Source organism: Lytechinus pictus, chromosome 6 (genome assembly GCF_037042905.1).
Source record: "Lytechinus pictus isolate F3 Inbred chromosome 6, Lp3.0, whole genome shotgun sequence".
Classification (NCBI taxonomy): domain Eukaryota; kingdom Metazoa; phylum Echinodermata; class Echinoidea; order Temnopleuroida; family Toxopneustidae; genus Lytechinus; species Lytechinus pictus.
Window position 1 is genome coordinate 19,001,806 of NC_087250.1, and position 19,089 is coordinate 19,020,894.

General features: G+C 35.6%; 1 protein-coding gene across 5 annotated transcripts in view; it reads left to right on the top strand.

Moving 5' to 3' along the window:
• Positions 1–7,496: 7,496 nt before the first annotated feature.
• The window catches only part of LOC129263184 (uncharacterized), a 33,600-nt gene continuing 22,007 nt past the window's right edge, over positions 7,497–19,089 (top strand). The window contains exons 1-5 of one of the 5 annotated variants that reach the window (XM_064101105.1): positions 7,497–7,794; positions 8,041–8,109; positions 14,674–14,780; positions 16,568–16,696; positions 18,483–18,550. In XM_064101105.1, the coding sequence (XP_063957175.1) occupies positions 14,720–14,780; positions 16,568–16,696; positions 18,483–18,550 (258 nt within the window). In that variant the 5' untranslated portion in view covers positions 7,497–7,794; positions 8,041–8,109; positions 14,674–14,719. The remainder of the gene's footprint in view (positions 7,795–8,040; positions 8,110–14,673; positions 14,781–16,567; positions 16,697–18,482; positions 18,551–19,089) is intronic. The other 4 variants (XM_064101107.1, XM_064101104.1, XM_064101106.1 and 1 more) reach the window with 4 other exon arrangements.

Here is a 19,089-nt window from a genome sequence, read left to right on the forward strand (position 1 = left end):
GACAAAGAATCTGTATAAATAACAAAAAGTCTACCGACACAGTTTTCTACAACACCTAAAGCCATTTTCAAAGCTAATAACTCAGCAGTATATATGGAAGAACTATCTGGCAATCTAACTTGTCTTTGTATAGGACCACTGATACAAGCCGCACCTACTTTATTCTGGTGTTTTGATCCATCTGTATAGATTGCACGATAATTACTATATTTATGTCTTATTTCTCCAAATTTATTTAGGAAAACTAAATCACTTGTAAAACCCTTTTTATATGTTCTTAGTGTAAAATCAATTACTGGTTCAGCAATCATCCATGGTGGAATATTAGATATCAAGGAAGGAGCTACGTTAGTAGCATCCAGTATATGTGTTAAAGCTTCTTTAGTACGTAAACCAAAGGTTTTGATGGCTGATGGTTTACTAGTATAAAAATTAATATATCGTGGCGTGAATGTACAATCATATGTCGGATTATGAGAGTTATTTTTTAACTTTATCGCATAGTGTAAAGAGAGTTTTTCGTATCTTAGATGTAAGGGGGGTTCATTAGCCTCCACATAAAGACTCTCCATAGGAGATGTACGAAATGCTCCTAGACAAAGTCGAAGTCCTTGATTCTGTATGGGTTTCAATTTTTCAAGATATGACTTTCGGGCGGAACTATAAACTGCACTGCCATAATCAAGCTTAGATCTAACTAAAGATCTATATAAACGGAGAAGGACAATGCGATCAGCACCCCAATCCAATTTGGACACAACCTTCAAAAGATTTAAAGCTTTATGACACTTTTGTCTTACATAATCAATATGAGCTTTAAAATTGAATTTATTATCAAAGATTAAGCCTAGGTATTTAGTTTGTTGAACTACAGGAATGATAGAGCCATTTATTCTAACTTTAGGATCTGGATGTACTGATCGTTTAGTACAAAAATGTACACAAACTGTCTTGGTTTTTGAAAAGCGGAAACCATTCTCATCTGCCCACCTTTCAATTCTATTTAGACAATTTTGTAATACTGTTTCAATGGTCGACATACTTTGTGACGAACAAGAAATACAAAAGTCGTCCACAAACAAGGACTTATCAAACCTAGGGTTTACAACGTCAACAATGCTATTGATCTTCAATAAGAACAAAGTAACAGAAAGTATGCTACCTTGAGGAACACCCATTTCCTGATTGTGTAATTCTGAAAAAGTTGACCCAAGGCGGACTCGAAACACACGATTCGAAAGAAAATTCTGAATGAAAATGGGCAACCTGCCCCTCAACCCAAGATTGAAAAGGTCTCTCATAATTCCATACTTCCAAGTAGTATCATAGGCCTTTTCAAGATCAAAAAAGACAGATACCACATGGTGACCTCGAATAATGCCATCACGAATGAAAGATTCAAGTCGAATAAGTTGATCAACAGTGCTTCGATTATGACGAAAACCACTTTGAAACTTTGAAATCAAACCACGCTTCTCCAAGAACCAAACTAATCGGGCATTAATCATTCTTTCCATGGTTTTACAAAGACAACTAGTCAAAGAGATGGGACGATAATTCGTAGGCTTAGATGTGTCCTTACCAGGTTTCGGAATAGGAATAATGATAGCTTCCCGCCACGAATCTGGGAAGTCATCTGTTCTCCAAATTTTGTTAAATATATCTAATAGAACTAAAAGAGATGCTTCTGGTAGATGTTTTAAAAATTGATAATGAATTTCATCTGGACCAGTTGCAGTATCATGACATTTACCGAGTGAGTTTTTCAACTCAGAGATAGTAAATGGGTTATTATAATCCTTTACATTATTTGATAAAAAATTGAGTTCCTGACTTTCTGCTTGATTTTTATAAATCTGAAATGTAGGAGAGTAATGATTAGATGATGAGTTATGTTCGAATTCCTCTGCCAGTAAATTAACAATATCTGTCCTTTCTGTACATTTATCACCATCCGATTTAGTTAAATACGATACAGAATTACTCAGATGTTTTCCACATATTTTCCTCACCATTTCCCACACTTTATTAATGGGAGTATGAATATTCAGTTTAGAAACATAATTTTTCCAAGATTGACGTTTATTTTTCTTGATAATATTGCGTGTCTTTGCTCTTGTTTCTCGATATTTTCGCAAATTGTTATTATTTGGGTATTTTTTAAATTTCCTTAAGGCCTTTTTACGACATTTAACAGCTTCTTTACATTCAGCATTAAACCAAGGATTATGTTTACGATGAGAAGAACCAGATTTTGGTATCGTATTGGTAGCTATATCAAGTAATGTATGAGAAAACAAAGCAAGAGGATCCTCTGTATCCTGAAAATTATCATTGTTAATATTTAATGAACACTGATTTGAGAAAGCATCCCAATTTGCTTTGTGAAGTTGCCATTTAGGAACTTTTTCCTCTGGCAAAGGTCTTACAATTTCAATAAGAATAGGGAAGTGATCGCTACCACATTGTTCACTATGGACTTTCCATTGGAAATCCATAAAAATATTAGGTGAACAAATAGATATATCGATAGCCGTCATGGAACCAGAAGCTGGATGAAGATATGTAGGAGAATCATCATTTAAAAGACATAAATCAAAATGTTCAAGCATTAGCTCAACAATATTACCTAATCTATTTGAGTTCTGACAGCCCCAAAGGGAACTGTGAGCATTAAAATCCCCTACTAACAAAAAAGGTACAGGAAGCTGGTTAACTAGTCTAACTAATTCAGCTTCTGAAAGCTCATGTCTAGGTGGAATATATATGGAACATATTGTAAAAGTGCAGTGGAGGGTTATCTTAGCTGCAACAGCTTGTAGATTAGTATGAAGTTCAAGAGCTTCATGTGGAACTCCTTTCTTAATCAATATTGATGAACCTCCAATAGGTCTACCATCTATCAAAGAAGTACTAGTTTTATTAAACATATCATAACCCCTAAATGAAATATTATCTGAATCTCTCAAAAATGTTTCTTGTAAACACATAACATATGGATTATGATTAATTAAAAGACATTTGATTTCCTCATAATTAGGTTTTACTCCTCGACAGTTCCATTGAACAACGGCTTTTTCCTTCCCATTATAATACATTTACGTATTATCTAATTTTTGAACCAATTTAATTTTAGAGGAGGGTTGATGAATTGGAGAAATATCCATATCATCATCTCTCTCAATTGATAATACATCATATTTATTTTTAGTTACTACTGAGTCAGTTAACTTTGGTTTTGATACATTTATCTGAGGTTTACTTTTCACTTTAGTTGATGGTTTTTTAGTTTCTTGATTACTTGAAGTATTTCTAGTGGGAGGATCCCGTGAGAGACTTCGACTTCGGCGACCATCCTTAGTCTTAGTCTGCCCCTTCTTCTGTTGATCTTGTTTTTTAGTTTGAGATTTAGGTTTCTCTGTATTTGTTGCTTTATTATTTTCGAGAGTCACAGGGAAATCACCATTTAACCAAGTTATGTCAGTTTGGGTAGTAGCTGTAGCCTTAGGCTGTTGAGTTACTTTAGATTGTTGATTAGTTCCTCCAGTACTTTGTTTGGCCTTATCTGCGTATGAACAACTTTGAGTATGTTGTGTTTGATACAGCTTCCGTGCTTCAGGATAGGATAGGTTACCCAAAGCTTTCAATTCTTGGATTCTTTTCTCCTCGATCCACTTTGGACACGACCGAGAATTAGCAGGATGACTGCCACCACAGTTAGTACACTTTGATGGAACTTGGCAGGAAGAGCCAGTATGATCATCCTTGCCACAATTCTCACAACACTCATTCAGTTGACAATAGCTTCTGAAATGGCCAAATTTTTGGCACTTGAAGCATCGAATGGGGTTTGGGATGTAAATATCCACCTTTACTCGCAAATAGCCAACCTTGATATATGGAGGAATGGTAGATCTGTTAAAAGTTAGAAACAAGGTATTGGTTGGTTTCTTAATTCCATTCTGATTGACTGTTATTCTATGGACATCGATTACTTGCTGATCAGCAAGTTCCTCAAGAATTTCATCATCGTCGCAGTCTCTAAGTTCAGGGCAGCGAACTACACCTTTACACGAGTTTAAGGTCTTATGTGGTGAGACTTTAATAGGAATATTGACAAATTTGTCGGTCTTGAGTAAATTACTCGCCTGACCAGCTCTCTCGACTTCCACCAGAATATCACCTGATCTTAACCTTTTGATTGATTTCACAGGTCCAGCTAATGACTCGACACCTTTATTTATAGCAAATGGCGATAGTTTGAGTGGTTTATTTGGATCACTACCCTGAATGACCAGAAAACGTGGGAAGTTAACTGGCTCAGTACCATCATTGGAATTACTTCTACTCCGCTTATTGGATTGTTTGTTGAAATTAGCCATACTACTCTTTTTTTAATTCAGCACCATTGCTCCCCACCCACCATCGGAGTCCAACAAGGGGACGTCATATATATATATAAGGATAATCACTTATACTGACGCCAGAGATACAGCAGTGCTATACTCAGAGCAAACCAAAATCCACCCTGATTGACCTGTTTAAGCAGTTGCCTTCTAAGATACTATACCAAAGTAAATTGAAAGTAGTGTCAAAAGAATCCAAGTTCAAACTATCACATCGCTTGAGATCAAACAGCACAGAACCCAAAAATACACATCGAAGAGACAACAAGAAATAAACCAGTTAAAATAGCATCTTAGGGCTGAACATCACCAGCCGATTGATTTTAACCAGGCCTATAAAACCTCCCGACTAGGAGAATCCAGGGCCAAAATGACGTGTTGTTTCAGGAGGACCGCAGTCACACCATCCACTCAATCATCAGGATCCCCTTCTCCCCCAACACGGGTCGCAGTCCACGGCAAACAGACTGTCTCTTTTAGTCGCCTCTTACGACATGCAGAGAATACAGCGGGCCTATTCTCTAATCCCCGAACCCGCAGGGGATAGAATAAATAATGAAAACAAAAATATTGAAGGTTTGAGGGAATTTCATCAAATATTTAAAAAGATATTGGAATTTCATTTGGTGTATTTGTGACGTCAGATGCAAGCAGTTCCCCCATATTTCTTATAGTACAAAAATCAGTGAAATGTAGCCTCCTAAAAAAAGTGAAAATGTTTTTTTATTGGACCTTCAGTATATCAACAATCAAATCATTTCACACCTGTTCCAGAAAGAAAAAAAAATTACCCATGATGAACCATTTATGCATTTTATATCACACAACATAATGGGGCAGCTGCTCGTACAGTATATGACGTCACAAATCAAAAACTTGACATTCTAATAACTTTGATGGATCCACCAATATCTTTTTTATATCATGTTTTCTTTTGTTTTTACAACAAACTTTTCTCCGGGGTGAACTCCCCTTTTTAAGGGATAGAGCAACGTCTGATGTGGCGCTGCTCAGTTGCTGCCGGGCTCACGATCTACATGTAAAGGGTATGGGCAAAATAAATTTTCGGAGCATTTCTGTTACTGAATTCTATTTTGAACGATAAAATATGTATTATTATCATCCGTCATTAATATTAATTTCATCATCATCATCATACCACTATATAACCATCAGTACTTCAAGTCTGGAGCAGTTTTCTTCATGTCGATTTGTAATAAAATATTGCAATTATTGGAGCAATATTCCAAAACCAGCAGGCCAAAAACCTGCCTGTATGTCTAAAATGCAGTGCCTCAAATTATGAAAATGATTTTAATGAATTTTCATGACAGTCGATCCTCTTTAGATTTCAAGATGGTGGCTATTTTGCAGCATATCTATTGGACAGATTACTGGGTGAATTTTTATTATCTCTTACGTGATACTAGATAAAGTGATTTTTTTTCGATGATCTTTTTTCATGGCAGCCATCTTGCCTTTAAAGATGGCTGACATTTTCCTTCTGACTCGGGATCAGATCGCTGAGGGCCTACAATTTTTGAAATAAACACCCCGCACTCTGTCGATATGTCAAAGTGCAATACTGCAGATCATATAAAACTCAAAGAAATAATTTACAGCCTCTCAACAGAAAATGATTGTTCCGGATGGTTATTATTCAACCAAAGCCACTTCAAATGTGTAACTGCAGAAGAAGCTAGCTGGTTTGTGTATTTATGGTGCTTCATACTTACGTTACATCTATATCAGCAATCAAGGGAGCAAAAGTATTATAATCTTTGCAACGGACAAAGATGTGGTTTGTGTTGGATTTGTTTTCAGTGCCATTACAATGGGTTTTACTCACCATTATAATGTTGTACACCATTCAAACTTGGTAACCATATTGGAGAATTCAAAATAACATCCATTTATTATGTTTTTTTCATTGATCAAGGATGCAAAGATCAAGTTTTTCTCCAAATTCAAAGTGTTACAGGCCATTCGTAAGACTTGAGCAAATTATCTTTCATGGCGGCCATCTTGGATTTTAAGATGGCGGCGATTTTGACGCTGACCTGGAGGTCAAATTGCTGGGGGCCGGCAATATTTGAAATCAGTGCCTCAAAATACCCCTATATGCCAAATTTCAGTGTCACATATCATTTAAAAGTCAAGAAAATTACATTTAATGATTTTTCATGGCGGCCATCTTGGATTTCAAGATGGCGGCCATTTTGCCGCCGACAAAATGGTCAAATTGCTGGGGGCCGGCAATATTTGAAATCAGTGCCTCAAAATACCCCTTTATGCCAAATTTCAGTGTCACACGTCATGTAAAACTCAAGAAAAAGACATTTAATGATTTTTCATGGCGGCCATCTTGGATTTCAAAATGGCGTCCGACCCGCTGGTCAAATCACTTGGGGCCAGCAATATTTGAAATCCGCACCCCAAATTAAGCCTATATGCTAAATTTCAATACCGCAGTTCATATAAAACTCGAGAAAATTATTGCAATAATATATCATGGCGGCCATCTTGGATTTCAATATGGCGGCCATTTTGCCGCCGTCCAAATGGTCAAATTGCTGAGCGCCGGCAATATTTGAAATCAGTGCCTCAAAATACCCCTATATGCCAAATTTCAGTGTCACATGCCATGTAAAAACTGATTTTTCATGGCGGCCATTTTGGATTTCAAAATGGCGACCAACCCGATGGTCAAATCGCTTGGGGCCGGCAATTTTTTTAATCAGCGCCCCAAAATACCCCTGTATGCCAAATTTCACACTTTCTGCCAGATTCGAGCATCTTTTTCACATATCTACTGGACTACTACCCCTCTTTAATTGAGTTTTCAAAATCAAACACAATTGGAAGATACATTTTTTGGGGACTTTCCCTGGTGTTATGGTTTGGGTTGCAAAACAAAATACACAATGCAGTTCAAAATTAGGTTGATCATGAGCCAGAATTACTATTTGTATAGGTTTATATTGACACAACTGAATGCATTTACAGCGACAGAGAAAAGGGGAGAGATACACGCAAAAAATACACGTGCGCATTACATGTACGGCGAGTGAGGGGCGCGCATGCACAGACATACACACACGACACACACCCTCACAGCGAGGGAAAGAAAGAACAGAGGGAGAGACAAAGGAGGCAATAGAGGGAGAAAGAGTGGGGGGAGAGAGAGAGAGAGAGGGAGATAAGGGAGGTGGTACAAATGATAATCGTGTACAGTTTTTGGTTTTTACCCACTATTGACGAATCGATGTTCCCAGCAGCGCCTTTGTAACTTGCACTAATCTTGCAAAAATAAATTAATTTCTGTCACAGGAGAGTCACAGAGAAACTCGCCATATCGCTCTTGAGAAAACATTTAGACTTTTGAAAGGTATGTTGCTTTTAATCTTTTCATCTTTATAGCCTCTTAATAGCATCTTCAGCTCTAGCTTTAACAGGTATGATACTGAAGAGCTCTTAATCGTGTTGTTTAAAGGACAAGTCCACCCCAACAAAAGGTTGATTTGAATAAAAAGAGAAAAGTCCAACAAGTACAACATTGGAAATTTTATCATAATCGGATGTAAAATAAGGAAGTTATGACATTTTAAAGTTTCGCTTATTTTTCACAAAACAGTTATACTGCACATCCTTGTCGGTATGCAAATGAGGAGACTGATGCAGTTAAGTATTATTAACTGAAAATGTAAGTGTCTTTGCATTAATTTGATTTTTTTAATCTGTGATAAACACTTTAAAAAATCAAGTAATTTTTGCTTAACTCAATTAAGTAAATTAAATTCTAATCAAGTAAACATATTTAAATTACTTAAAAGAAAACATGTTGGATGGACTTATATAACTTTATGTATTATACAACATGTACAGGTATATCATATTACATTTCATTGTATAACAATATGTATTATATTTCGCATTTTTTTATTATATTAAATAACATTTCAACACAAAAGTTGATTAATTAAGAATTCATATATTACTTTTTCTTGAAGAATATAAGAGTTTTTCAAATATCAGATCTTTAATAAGTTTATTGGCCCTGACGAAGAGTGAATTTTCCTTTCCTTTTTGACAGCTACGCTCCTTTTAAAATTCTACTATCTTTTTTCTACTGCATTTGACTAAACCAATTGTGATTATTTTATACATACAAATATATATATATATATATATATATATATATATATATATTTATATATATATATATAAAATAGAAATAGTCTGCTTCGGCATAAGGAATAAAATAATCACAAAAGGTTTAGTAAATGCCGTAAATATAAAATCGTAGATTTTAAAAGGAGCATAGCTCTCAAAAATGAAAGGTAAAGTCACACTCTTCGTCAGTGCCCATGATGTGACAAAAAAAGAGAATTCAAAATCCGTTTCTGAAACAGTCGTGAAAAACACGTCTGTTCATGAGCATACGGATTGTGAAACTCACCTTTCAAAGAAATCAATGCGCTGAAGATATATATACATATATGGCTTGGCGGCTTGTCATTGTTCTAAGCCCACCTACACCCGACAAAAAAAAATTATAAATGGTTTAGTGTCGAAAATCTGTCTATCTGACGGTCAATTGGATCGGGGTCGACCCTAGCCACTAACCCGTCTCTGTTGTCTAGTGGTTAAGGCACCGGCGTTCAAAGCTGGGGGCACGGGTTCGATTCCCGGCAGAGACATTTTTTTCGGCATCACCAATTTTTCCAAAAGGGCAGATAGCTCTGGGGAACCTTGATTTAAGCTACACCTACAATTGTTCCCCTCATCCATTTCTTTCACAAATATATATATATACAGTATATGTATACAATTTTATTGGAACGAATTCCACATTCTCATCATGAAAAATCGTCAGAAGGCTTGTAAAAGGTACTTTCTAATAGACGATACAATTTTTTCACTAAATTTCACGGTTGAATAAACAGTTGAAATTTGCTATGATTGGATTTCTATCAATAAAATGATCGAATATGATGACAATTTCTTTTCTCGGAAGAGTATCTCCTACAATATTCATAATATCACGGTTCGATGAACATTTAATGAAAAAAAAAAACAAATATCTTAGGCAAGTATTGTTTCATTTTGGGAACTAAAATTATCTCATCAATCGTTTTTTTTTTCCTCACAATGTTCATAACTAATTAACATGCTTCAATGATTCTAAGGCGTTTAAAATTCACGCATGAATGAACATGAGGAATGTGAAAAGCTCTTTTTTTACGTTATTGGGGAAAAAATGCAATTGTTAACTATAGATATCTATCACAAACCTTCTTGCATAGTTCATTTGATTTGATTCTTATGAATATCCCAATGTCTATTGCCTCAGAGAGCACACAATTTTCAAAAATTATGCAAATGAGAAGTAAGCTCAAGGCCTTGGCCCCACTTTGTGCCGTATCGAATGATTATTTTGGAGTGCGCGCCTTTTGGATATTGCCCAAGGGGGGACAGTCAAATATATTGCTGTACACACGCGTGACCAAGAACCTTCCAAACACCCCCTAAAGGAATTTTTCTCTGTGTGCAAAATAACCCCCAAAACATTTTTTGCAGGCTTTATTTACACATTTTGGCCCCTTAGCAAGATTTCGCCAAAATATGACCTCGGGGAAAAAGCTTGGAAAAAAAAACATACCCTAAACACGTTTGGCTAGTCTTAAAAAAGGCTTTGGGGGAAAAAAACTTACCCTAAAATAAGTTTGACCCTGCGATTGACCATTGACCAGTCTTTTAAAACCACCCTTTTTCTTGAAAATCGGTGTTTTTGATACCCATAACGAGTCCACGCGCGGACCGCGTCCAAAACTGAAAAAAACCTTTAAACGCGGTTTTTTTTTTTGGTCACGCGTGTGTACAGCAATATATTTGACTGCCCCCCCCCCCCGGGGGATATTGTCACTCTGAAGTCATTTCCGAAGCTTCATTAAAAAGAATTAAGGCAGAAGTAACAAAAATCGTCCATGAAACCATAGAGCTATTACAGAATAGCTCTATGATGAAACGGCTCGGTGTAAAAATGGCAGAGGTAAAAATGGCAGAGGTAAAAATGGCAAAGGTAAAAATGGCAAAGGTAAAAATGGCAGAAGTAAAAATGGCAGAGGTAAAAATGGCAGAGGTAAAAATGGCAGAGGTAAAAATGGCAAAGGTAAAAATGACAGAGGTAAAAATGGCAAAGGTAAAAATGGCAGAGGTAAAAATGGCAGAGGTAATACTGGCAGTGTTAAAAATGGCTGAGGTAAAAATGATAACACTAGTTGGTATTTCTTATTTTTCCTGGACTTGATGCAAGACCTTCTCATGTCAAATCGCTCTTTTAATATTCAAATTTGAAGAACACTTTGAATCCCAAATATTGTACTTAATTCATTAAAGGGGAAATTTACACTGACATACAGTTTATTAAAATGATATTGGTGAAGGTTTTAGGGAATCCATCAAAGATTTGAAAAACTACTAAAATGTTACGTTAATGGGGACGTCATTTGCGAACAGTTTTCCCCATATATGGTGTAATAAAAAATACCAATGAAATGTCATTTTCTAAAAAAATAGTTTTAATTGTACCTTAAAGGTATTGTTTAACTTTGTGAGCAGCCGATTTAAAAAATTCTCAAACCAAGATGAAACATGTGTACAACTGCATGAACTAGAACTAATAAACCCTGAAAACAACCATTATTGAGAATGAAAAGCTAAAACTACAAGGCAAACCCCGATTTTGTTAATAGGCATCTTATAGACGCCTAAATAGTACACATAAGTGTATGGGATGAAATTAAGATGGTGTTTTCGGTCACTTTATATTTCAATTTTTGAAGCACTAAATAATTATTTTCGAACGCAATTTTTTCTGGGCTTCATTTTTATAACATATCACAGACACAGGTGACAAGTGTGACCTTCTAGCTCAGATTTTTTAAAGTCAAACCAATGTTAACCAATCACTTTAAGTATATTAACATACAAATAATTTCACACCCGCTCCTGAAATATTTTTTTTATTTGCAATCATGAACCACTGATTAAAAAATTGAAAAGTAGACATTTTAGTGCATAAAATACGGGGTAGTTACTAGTATATGACGTCACAGATCATAAACTCAAACTTCCAATAACCTTATTAATTTTTTTGATGGGTTTTCCGCAAACCTCCACCTATATTTTTTTTCTGCTATTTTCACAGTAAATCATTTGTCAGTGTGAATTTTTCCTTCAAAACAGGTCAATAGAATGGTAGGCCTACCTCAGAAACAACTATAAATTTATATCCCTGATTCGCTACACATTTCAAAATTCATGCGGTAACCGTTAACATAGGAACCTGATATCCACTTGGATTAGCTGCAATGAGGTATTACTCTGAGAAAAAAATGAACACTAGTTGATATTAAACTGTATACGTATCATATCAATATCTATTTGGATCAATTATGATGTTGAAATATGAAAAATTACTTTTATTACAGAACGTTTTGTTATTTTTCTGTTATCCAAGTTATGCAAGTGGTTCAAAGAAATCCCAAACTCGTCTATTTCAATGTGTTAATGGTAGCGCACATTGGTGTTTATATTACAATTCGTTTGGTATGTATGTGATGAAGTGCTGTTGTACTATACGAACTGGCCAAGATAAATACTTTCATCACTCACAAAGTCAAATCATTTTGGCATGAAAATGTTTGAGTTTACTCATATCAACGATAAAGTATAGACCTAAAATTATTAAAATATCCAAATAATATCTCATAAGTTCACAATACTCATTTTGTCGATAGGAGTCCATTCAAGGTCAATAATTATGACTGATATTAACTGGAAAGGATCTATCTTTACTTTGACGATCTAGCATGTCATGACCTGTCATTTCTGCCTCTGACATTTTTACCTCTGTGTCACGTGGGAAGTGACTTTTTTAAATTATTTATCTACTGCTGCTTGACGCCAAATAAGGAATACGTAAAACTGAAGATTACAGTTAGTAAAAGATTTAATCAAAGCTCTTAAATCATTCTGTGATCTCCTTTGATTTCTTTTACAATGATTTACATGAAAATATACATGGATATAGATAACAAAACATAACTTACTGATAATAGTTGATGTGAGCCCCAATCATCTCATCTGGCCTGACATGCCCCACTTGGCCCTGGTGGTCGGTCCAGTTCCTGGCCTCCGCAGCTTGCGATGTCTCTTCCACTCGGCCTCGGCCTCCGCAGACTGTTGCCCCTCGATGAGCAGCCCCAAGATCAGAGATGTGGCTTCAACGAATTAGTGGACGAGATCGAGCCCCCAATGATGACATGAATTTTGACGAATCATGTCGGTGGAGAACCGGTGGCAGCTGGGGTCGTTATCTCGTCACCGACGTAGTCCCTCAGTTTTGACTTAGACTGCCTATACGAACATCTGTGGTCTATTCTAGCTTAGGTGGTTCTCCCTGAATTACCGAAATTAACCTCGTAATATACCCTACCGTTACTAGGACTGACTGTAAGATTTCTATAAAGTAATTCAAATAATTTCAATAGCAGATGAGTGCATAAAGCAACACATTCTTAATAACACAAGACTTCCTGTGCATCTGTACATTTACATTCTTCAATGCTAAAGCAAAGTATTAACTATTTATGACACCTGTATGAAGATGCTTAGCTAGTACGAAAATTTTGAACACTTGAACAAAATATGGCATCCACCTGATCTTGTACTGTACTCTAGGGGGGGGGGGTGGGGGTATCAAACGTTTCCAACGCTTGCTTTTGAAACATTCAAAACATATGTACATATACAATTGTCTATAGGCCTACCATAACCTCGACCAAGTAAATATTTCAAGCACATGTTTGAACTCAACTGAAAGATTAGAATTGTATTAAATTTCTTTCCTGACACTCTGCCATTATTACCTCTGCCATTTTTACCTCTGCCATTATTACCTCTGCCATTTTTACCTCTGCCATTTTTACCTCAGTCTGCCATTATTACCTCTGCCATTATTACCTCTGCCATTTTTACCTCTGCCATTTTTACCTCAGTCTGCCATTATTACCTCTGCCATTATTACCTCTGCCATTTTTACCTCTGCCATTTTTACCTCTGCCATTTCTACCTTTGCCATTTTTACCTCTGCCATTTTTACCTCTGCCATTTTTACATCAGTCTGCCATTATTACCTCTGCCATTATTACCTTAGACATTTTTACCTCTGCCATTATTACCTCTGCTATTATTACCTCTGCCATTTTTACCCGGCACCGATGAGGCTGACCCTCATTTCACTCCTTTAAAAATTTTGATTTCCTCTCTCTCACACATTGTGTATACCATGGGTGCATTGTTTAAGAATAAGTAGCTCTTTATTCAATATGGTGGAACTTTTTTTTCTCAAAATTATCTTTCGCTTAACCATTTGGCAGTAATGTTTATCAACCTCTGGGCGGCATTCTGTGCAAAAATGAAATTGATTTATTTATGGATGAGTGTAATATTTTATCCCTGATTTACTATCAAATATCTAAAATATGACAGATATTGTACAATTTAAATCATACACTCTAAAAACACTGAGTGAAATTTTACCCGAATTGGGTAGAGAGGGAACATGCATGTTTGCTGGGTATTTATTTTTTACCCGAAATTGGGCTATTTCAAAGCAACATTGCGTAAAATGTACAACATACTGGGTAACTTTTTACCCAACCAACATGCATGTTCCCATTTTACCCAATATTGGGTAAACCTTTTTAGAGTGTACTCTTAATTGTGAGCACCACTGCATACTGTATCAGTAACACAATGGTATAGCCAATTTGAAATATGATATTTTTCATTTGTATGGATGGATAGTTACAAACGACTCTTCACTGCAAAAACTATGGTGTTGATTTAACACCAGCCTGGAATCTATATATGTCCACACCAGAGAAGTGTTATACACCAGTTTCGTTTTGGTCTAACACCAGATAGGTGTTTATACAACACCAATTAGTATTAAAACAGCATCGGTTTTATTCCAAACTAGTGTTGTTTCAATACTTCTCTGGTGTGGACATATATAGATTCCGAACTGGTGTTGTTAAATCAACAACGGAGTTTTTGCAGTGTAGACATATATAATAGATAGATAGATAATAGTCTCGATAAACGAATATGAATTGAACATGCATTTTCATTATTTTTTTTTTTTCAAGTGTAATATATTTTCTTTTAATTTTATCTTCGTTTGTTTCTGTTTATAAAGAAACAGTTTTATCGGCTCTCCGCTCTGTCTCCGATGAGAAAAAAACATGACAAATTTGTATTTCCAGCGGTCGGTTGCAATGTGTGTGCTCCTCCATTTGACTTATGGCGAGTATTGACTTTTCCTTCTTTCAAACTTTCTCAAAAGTGATGAATTCAACACATTAAAAAATGATACCCCTAAAGGCCACCGCACACCTTACGACTGTTCGCGATCCGATTTGGAACAAATCGCATTTTGGTCATTTTCTGAAAATGTGAATGGAACATGTCATATTATTTGAGGTTAAAATTAATTGAAAGAATAATATTATAACCATTTTGAAAGATTGCAAGCTGTGATTTTGGAGTAAAGGCCAGATTAGTTTAAAATCGTAGCCAATCGTACGACTGCTATGACGTCATTACGACTAGATATTAAATTTGCTTTTATTCTAAGAAGGACGATAGCATAGTCACAGATTTGAACATAGGTATTCGTAAGATGATTTGGAACATTACACAGTAAGATATTCCAAGTCTAAATATTAGCATCAAATTCTACTACATTTTGTTCTGAAATCGGGTCGCAGACCAATCGTAAGGTGTACGGTCGCCTTAAAATAGCAGATAATAAATAGGATTAGGAACGAGAAAAGGTGATACAAACGTTAGAAGCGCATGGAAGCAAAACGCTTTCAGATACCCAAAATGATTATTAAATCATGAATGGGGGTTTTCAGGGATTAGGCAGACCTGACACCTTGCTTGTGAAAGATCACATCATATTTTAGATTATGGACCCCATGGAAGACCAGAGTAATTTTATGTCAATAACTCTGAAATGGGCAATCCTTTCGATTATTTTATTCTATCTATTCATTTGCAATTCATTTTGTTTATTTATATTAATGCCATGTTTGTTATGTATTTATATAATATATATTTTATGGGTTTTTTAATAATCGGAAAATAAATAAACAAACAAACAAGATTGTATTCTCTATTCAAGTCTAAAATCATATTTTTCTTTAAAAGATTGAAGAACCCACCAAAAAACCACCATTCTTACAAGTTTCCAAAATTCTATTTCGAGGGGGGGGGGGGTGTCGTAAGGCTTTCCCCTAAAAATCCTATTGAATAGGATAAGCTCCTACTAATTGGCAGCTCTGTTGAGGCTATTTTCTTTGAATCCCTTTTTTTCATATCATTTGTGGCTACCTTTCACACTTTACTCGATGTCTTAATGGTTTCTCAATTATTTTGACCGGATGAAACATTGAAATGCGGCATGTGCCGACCAAGAAGATTGTCAGAAGAGTAGGCTACTGACACAAATGAAATAAAATCTGATGGCTTACGAATATTTCAGTGAAATAATAGGAATTCAAAAATGGTAGTTCTAAAAAAAGCCTTCATAAGATATATTTGACAAGCAATTCTGAAACAATCATTAGCGCATGCGTATGGGTATCTACTCTGTTATAAAATTTATCCTTATTAATAAAAGAAGTTCCTGCAGCAGAATCTCGACTCAACACCTGTAATCTTATACCAGATTGCGTAATCTTACAGGAAAATGGGATTTGGTGGATGGAATCTTACAAATTTCCTTAACAAAACACCCTTTTCCCATTTTCGAACAGACCTGTTCTGTTAAATTGCAGAAAATTCCTGTTTTATGAATTTACAAAATGATTCTGTTATTGCTTTCTGCAAAATCTCCTTTTTTCTGTAAAATTACGGGGTATTTAAACAGTGTAGGACCCAAGAGTTTATTATCTAGATTACCTACTTATATACAATGCTTACGGCGGAACACGTTTTGAATATATATGTTGTGCCTAATATGACATTGCATATTTTCAGGCGTATGGAAAATAGAATCTATTGTATCCAACTTTTGTCCTTTTAAGGTTTTGTATTTGCTGTGCCTTACCAAATAAATGTCGTCACTGAGAGCAATATATTGTCGCCAGTAGTCTCATCTACAGACCCGTTACCGAATCTTGGCGACCTCCCTTATACGCCAATATTTAACGAAGGTATGTGTTTAATTTCAACTATTATAATATTACCATTAGTGTAATGTTTTCTTGAATTAATTATCAGATAGAACAACATATATATAGCTTATGTTCATGTTTATGAAACAAAATGTTCTGAGGAAATTTATGCCTAAAAAAATATTTTCTTTTATGCACTGGCGGATCCAAGGGGGGCACAGCCGGTCCCCCCCCCCCCCCACTTTGAGAGGCACAATTAAAATGTGTAATGTAAAAATGCCATTAAAAACACAAGTTTGCTCCCTATGAAAGTGAAGGCCATTTTTAATGCTTGTCACCAAATTTCATCATGGACGAAGTGTCCATAATTTTTGGTTGGAATCCTTATTTTTTTTTTTTTTTTTTGGGGGGGGTTGTCAAATTTTACCTCGGGAAAAATGTGCCCGCCCCCTTGGAAAATCCTGGATTGGCCCCTGCTTTAGAGCCTCTTCACAACCCAATAGGAGAAAGGTGGCGAGATAGTACCGTTTGCCTTTGAAGTACACTATACTGTAACCAAATATAAAGTCTTACAATGGGCTAAAACAGAAAAAAGAATTAACGATGGATTATGTTTTTACATTTTTCAAATGATAAGGGGTATCCAACCTTTCACCTCTCCCAACATTTTTTCCCAATTGTCCTCTTGCTCCCACCTCACTTAAATTCTGTAGGGAGATCTATCTACTGGCCTATATAAATGAAATTATTGAATCAGTAACAAAATTGATTCTGACTTCATGTATATCAAAATATAAAATACTTAAGGGAGAAATAGGGTTAGGGCATTATAGGGTATAAGGGTAAAATATGCAAGCCAAGAATACGACTATTCCTTTCTTTATTTGGATTGTATGGTAGCTAAATTTTAATCTGATATGTTTATACAGTGCGTCCCAGAAAAAAAGAAACCGAGATTTATCGATGATTTATCATAACTTACAAATACAATAGACAAGTGACCTACCATTGTAAAGCTTGGAATCTCTTCTTTTATCTGAAATTACTTAAATTATTTCTCATTCACGCATGAGTGGGCAAAAATAATTTGAATAGGGGATACAAAAAATTCACTTAGCAGGTTGTATCTGGGTTTCAAAAAGAAAACCCCATTTTCAAAAAGTTCAATCTGCTCTTAAATTGATACCTCAATTACAGAAAATGGTCAAGAAATAACAAAGTTCTGGTTATTTGAAATAAAGCTTGAATTTCAATAATTTCATAAAATGAAGAGGTTTTACAGGCTAGCGTTCCGAGTCACTGGAACTCCGTTTTGTTGACGATCAGCCATTCATTAAGTCTTTTGTTAACCGTGCGATAGCTTCTGTGGGGAACCGGTGAAAACACGTTTATTTAATGAAATTATGGAAATATAAGCATTGTTTCGAGGGAACAGAACTCTTTTACTTCTTGACCATTTTCTGTGATTAAGGTATCAAATAAAAGAGCAGATATAGAACTTTTTAGGCATGTGATTTTCTTTTTGAAATTCAGATAACCCCCGCCAAATGGGTTTTTGGTATCCTTCAAACTGTTTTTGCTCACTCATGCGTGAATTGTCTATTGTATTTGTGATTAAGTTATGATAAATCATCGATAAATCTCGGTTTCGTTTTTTGTGGGACTCACTGTATAGCTAGAAAGCGAGAATAATCATGCAGATTAAACATTCATAATTTTATGCTACAATGAATAAATCAGACTATTCTTTCTTAAATGATGGTCTCAAATTTCTCCAGACTTTTAGTTCTGTTTGAAATTATAATATCGCTAATCTTTCCTACAGATGCAGATAAGCAATGGGAAAGTATGCGAACATTTCCTCGTGTTTCTTTCGATGATGAATCCGGCACGGTAAATTTCAATTCGATTTCTATGAATACATATGTTTTCTGACGTATTCCCCATTTTTTTTTTACATACATTTGCATTGTGTAATTAATTTTTGTAATGTATATAGTAGACTATTTCGCGAATATAGCGTGGACGTAAAGAATTGAACATGCCATAGCAACAGCACATTTCCCAATCTGAAATATGTGGCAGCAGTTATCCACATCTACGTCGCCAACAGGACGGTCAGGCATACTCGACATGCTCGATACGTGCCTCGTCCTGTGTCACTCTACCAACTGAAGGGGAAGGCGGAGTAAGTTGAGCCATATTGTTTGCCTTTTTCCTGATAGAAGTTATATGATTCATAATCTTGTGGAAACAATCACCTTGACTTAGAATTTAATTTTTGGGAAACACATTTATACCTATATATAACATTCTACCACCACACTGAAAGTCACTGTCACCTTTGAAAGAAATAGATGGCTCAAGTTTCCCTACCCATGGGATAAGTTGAGCCACAAAAACTATGTACTAAAGATATGGGATAAGAACCA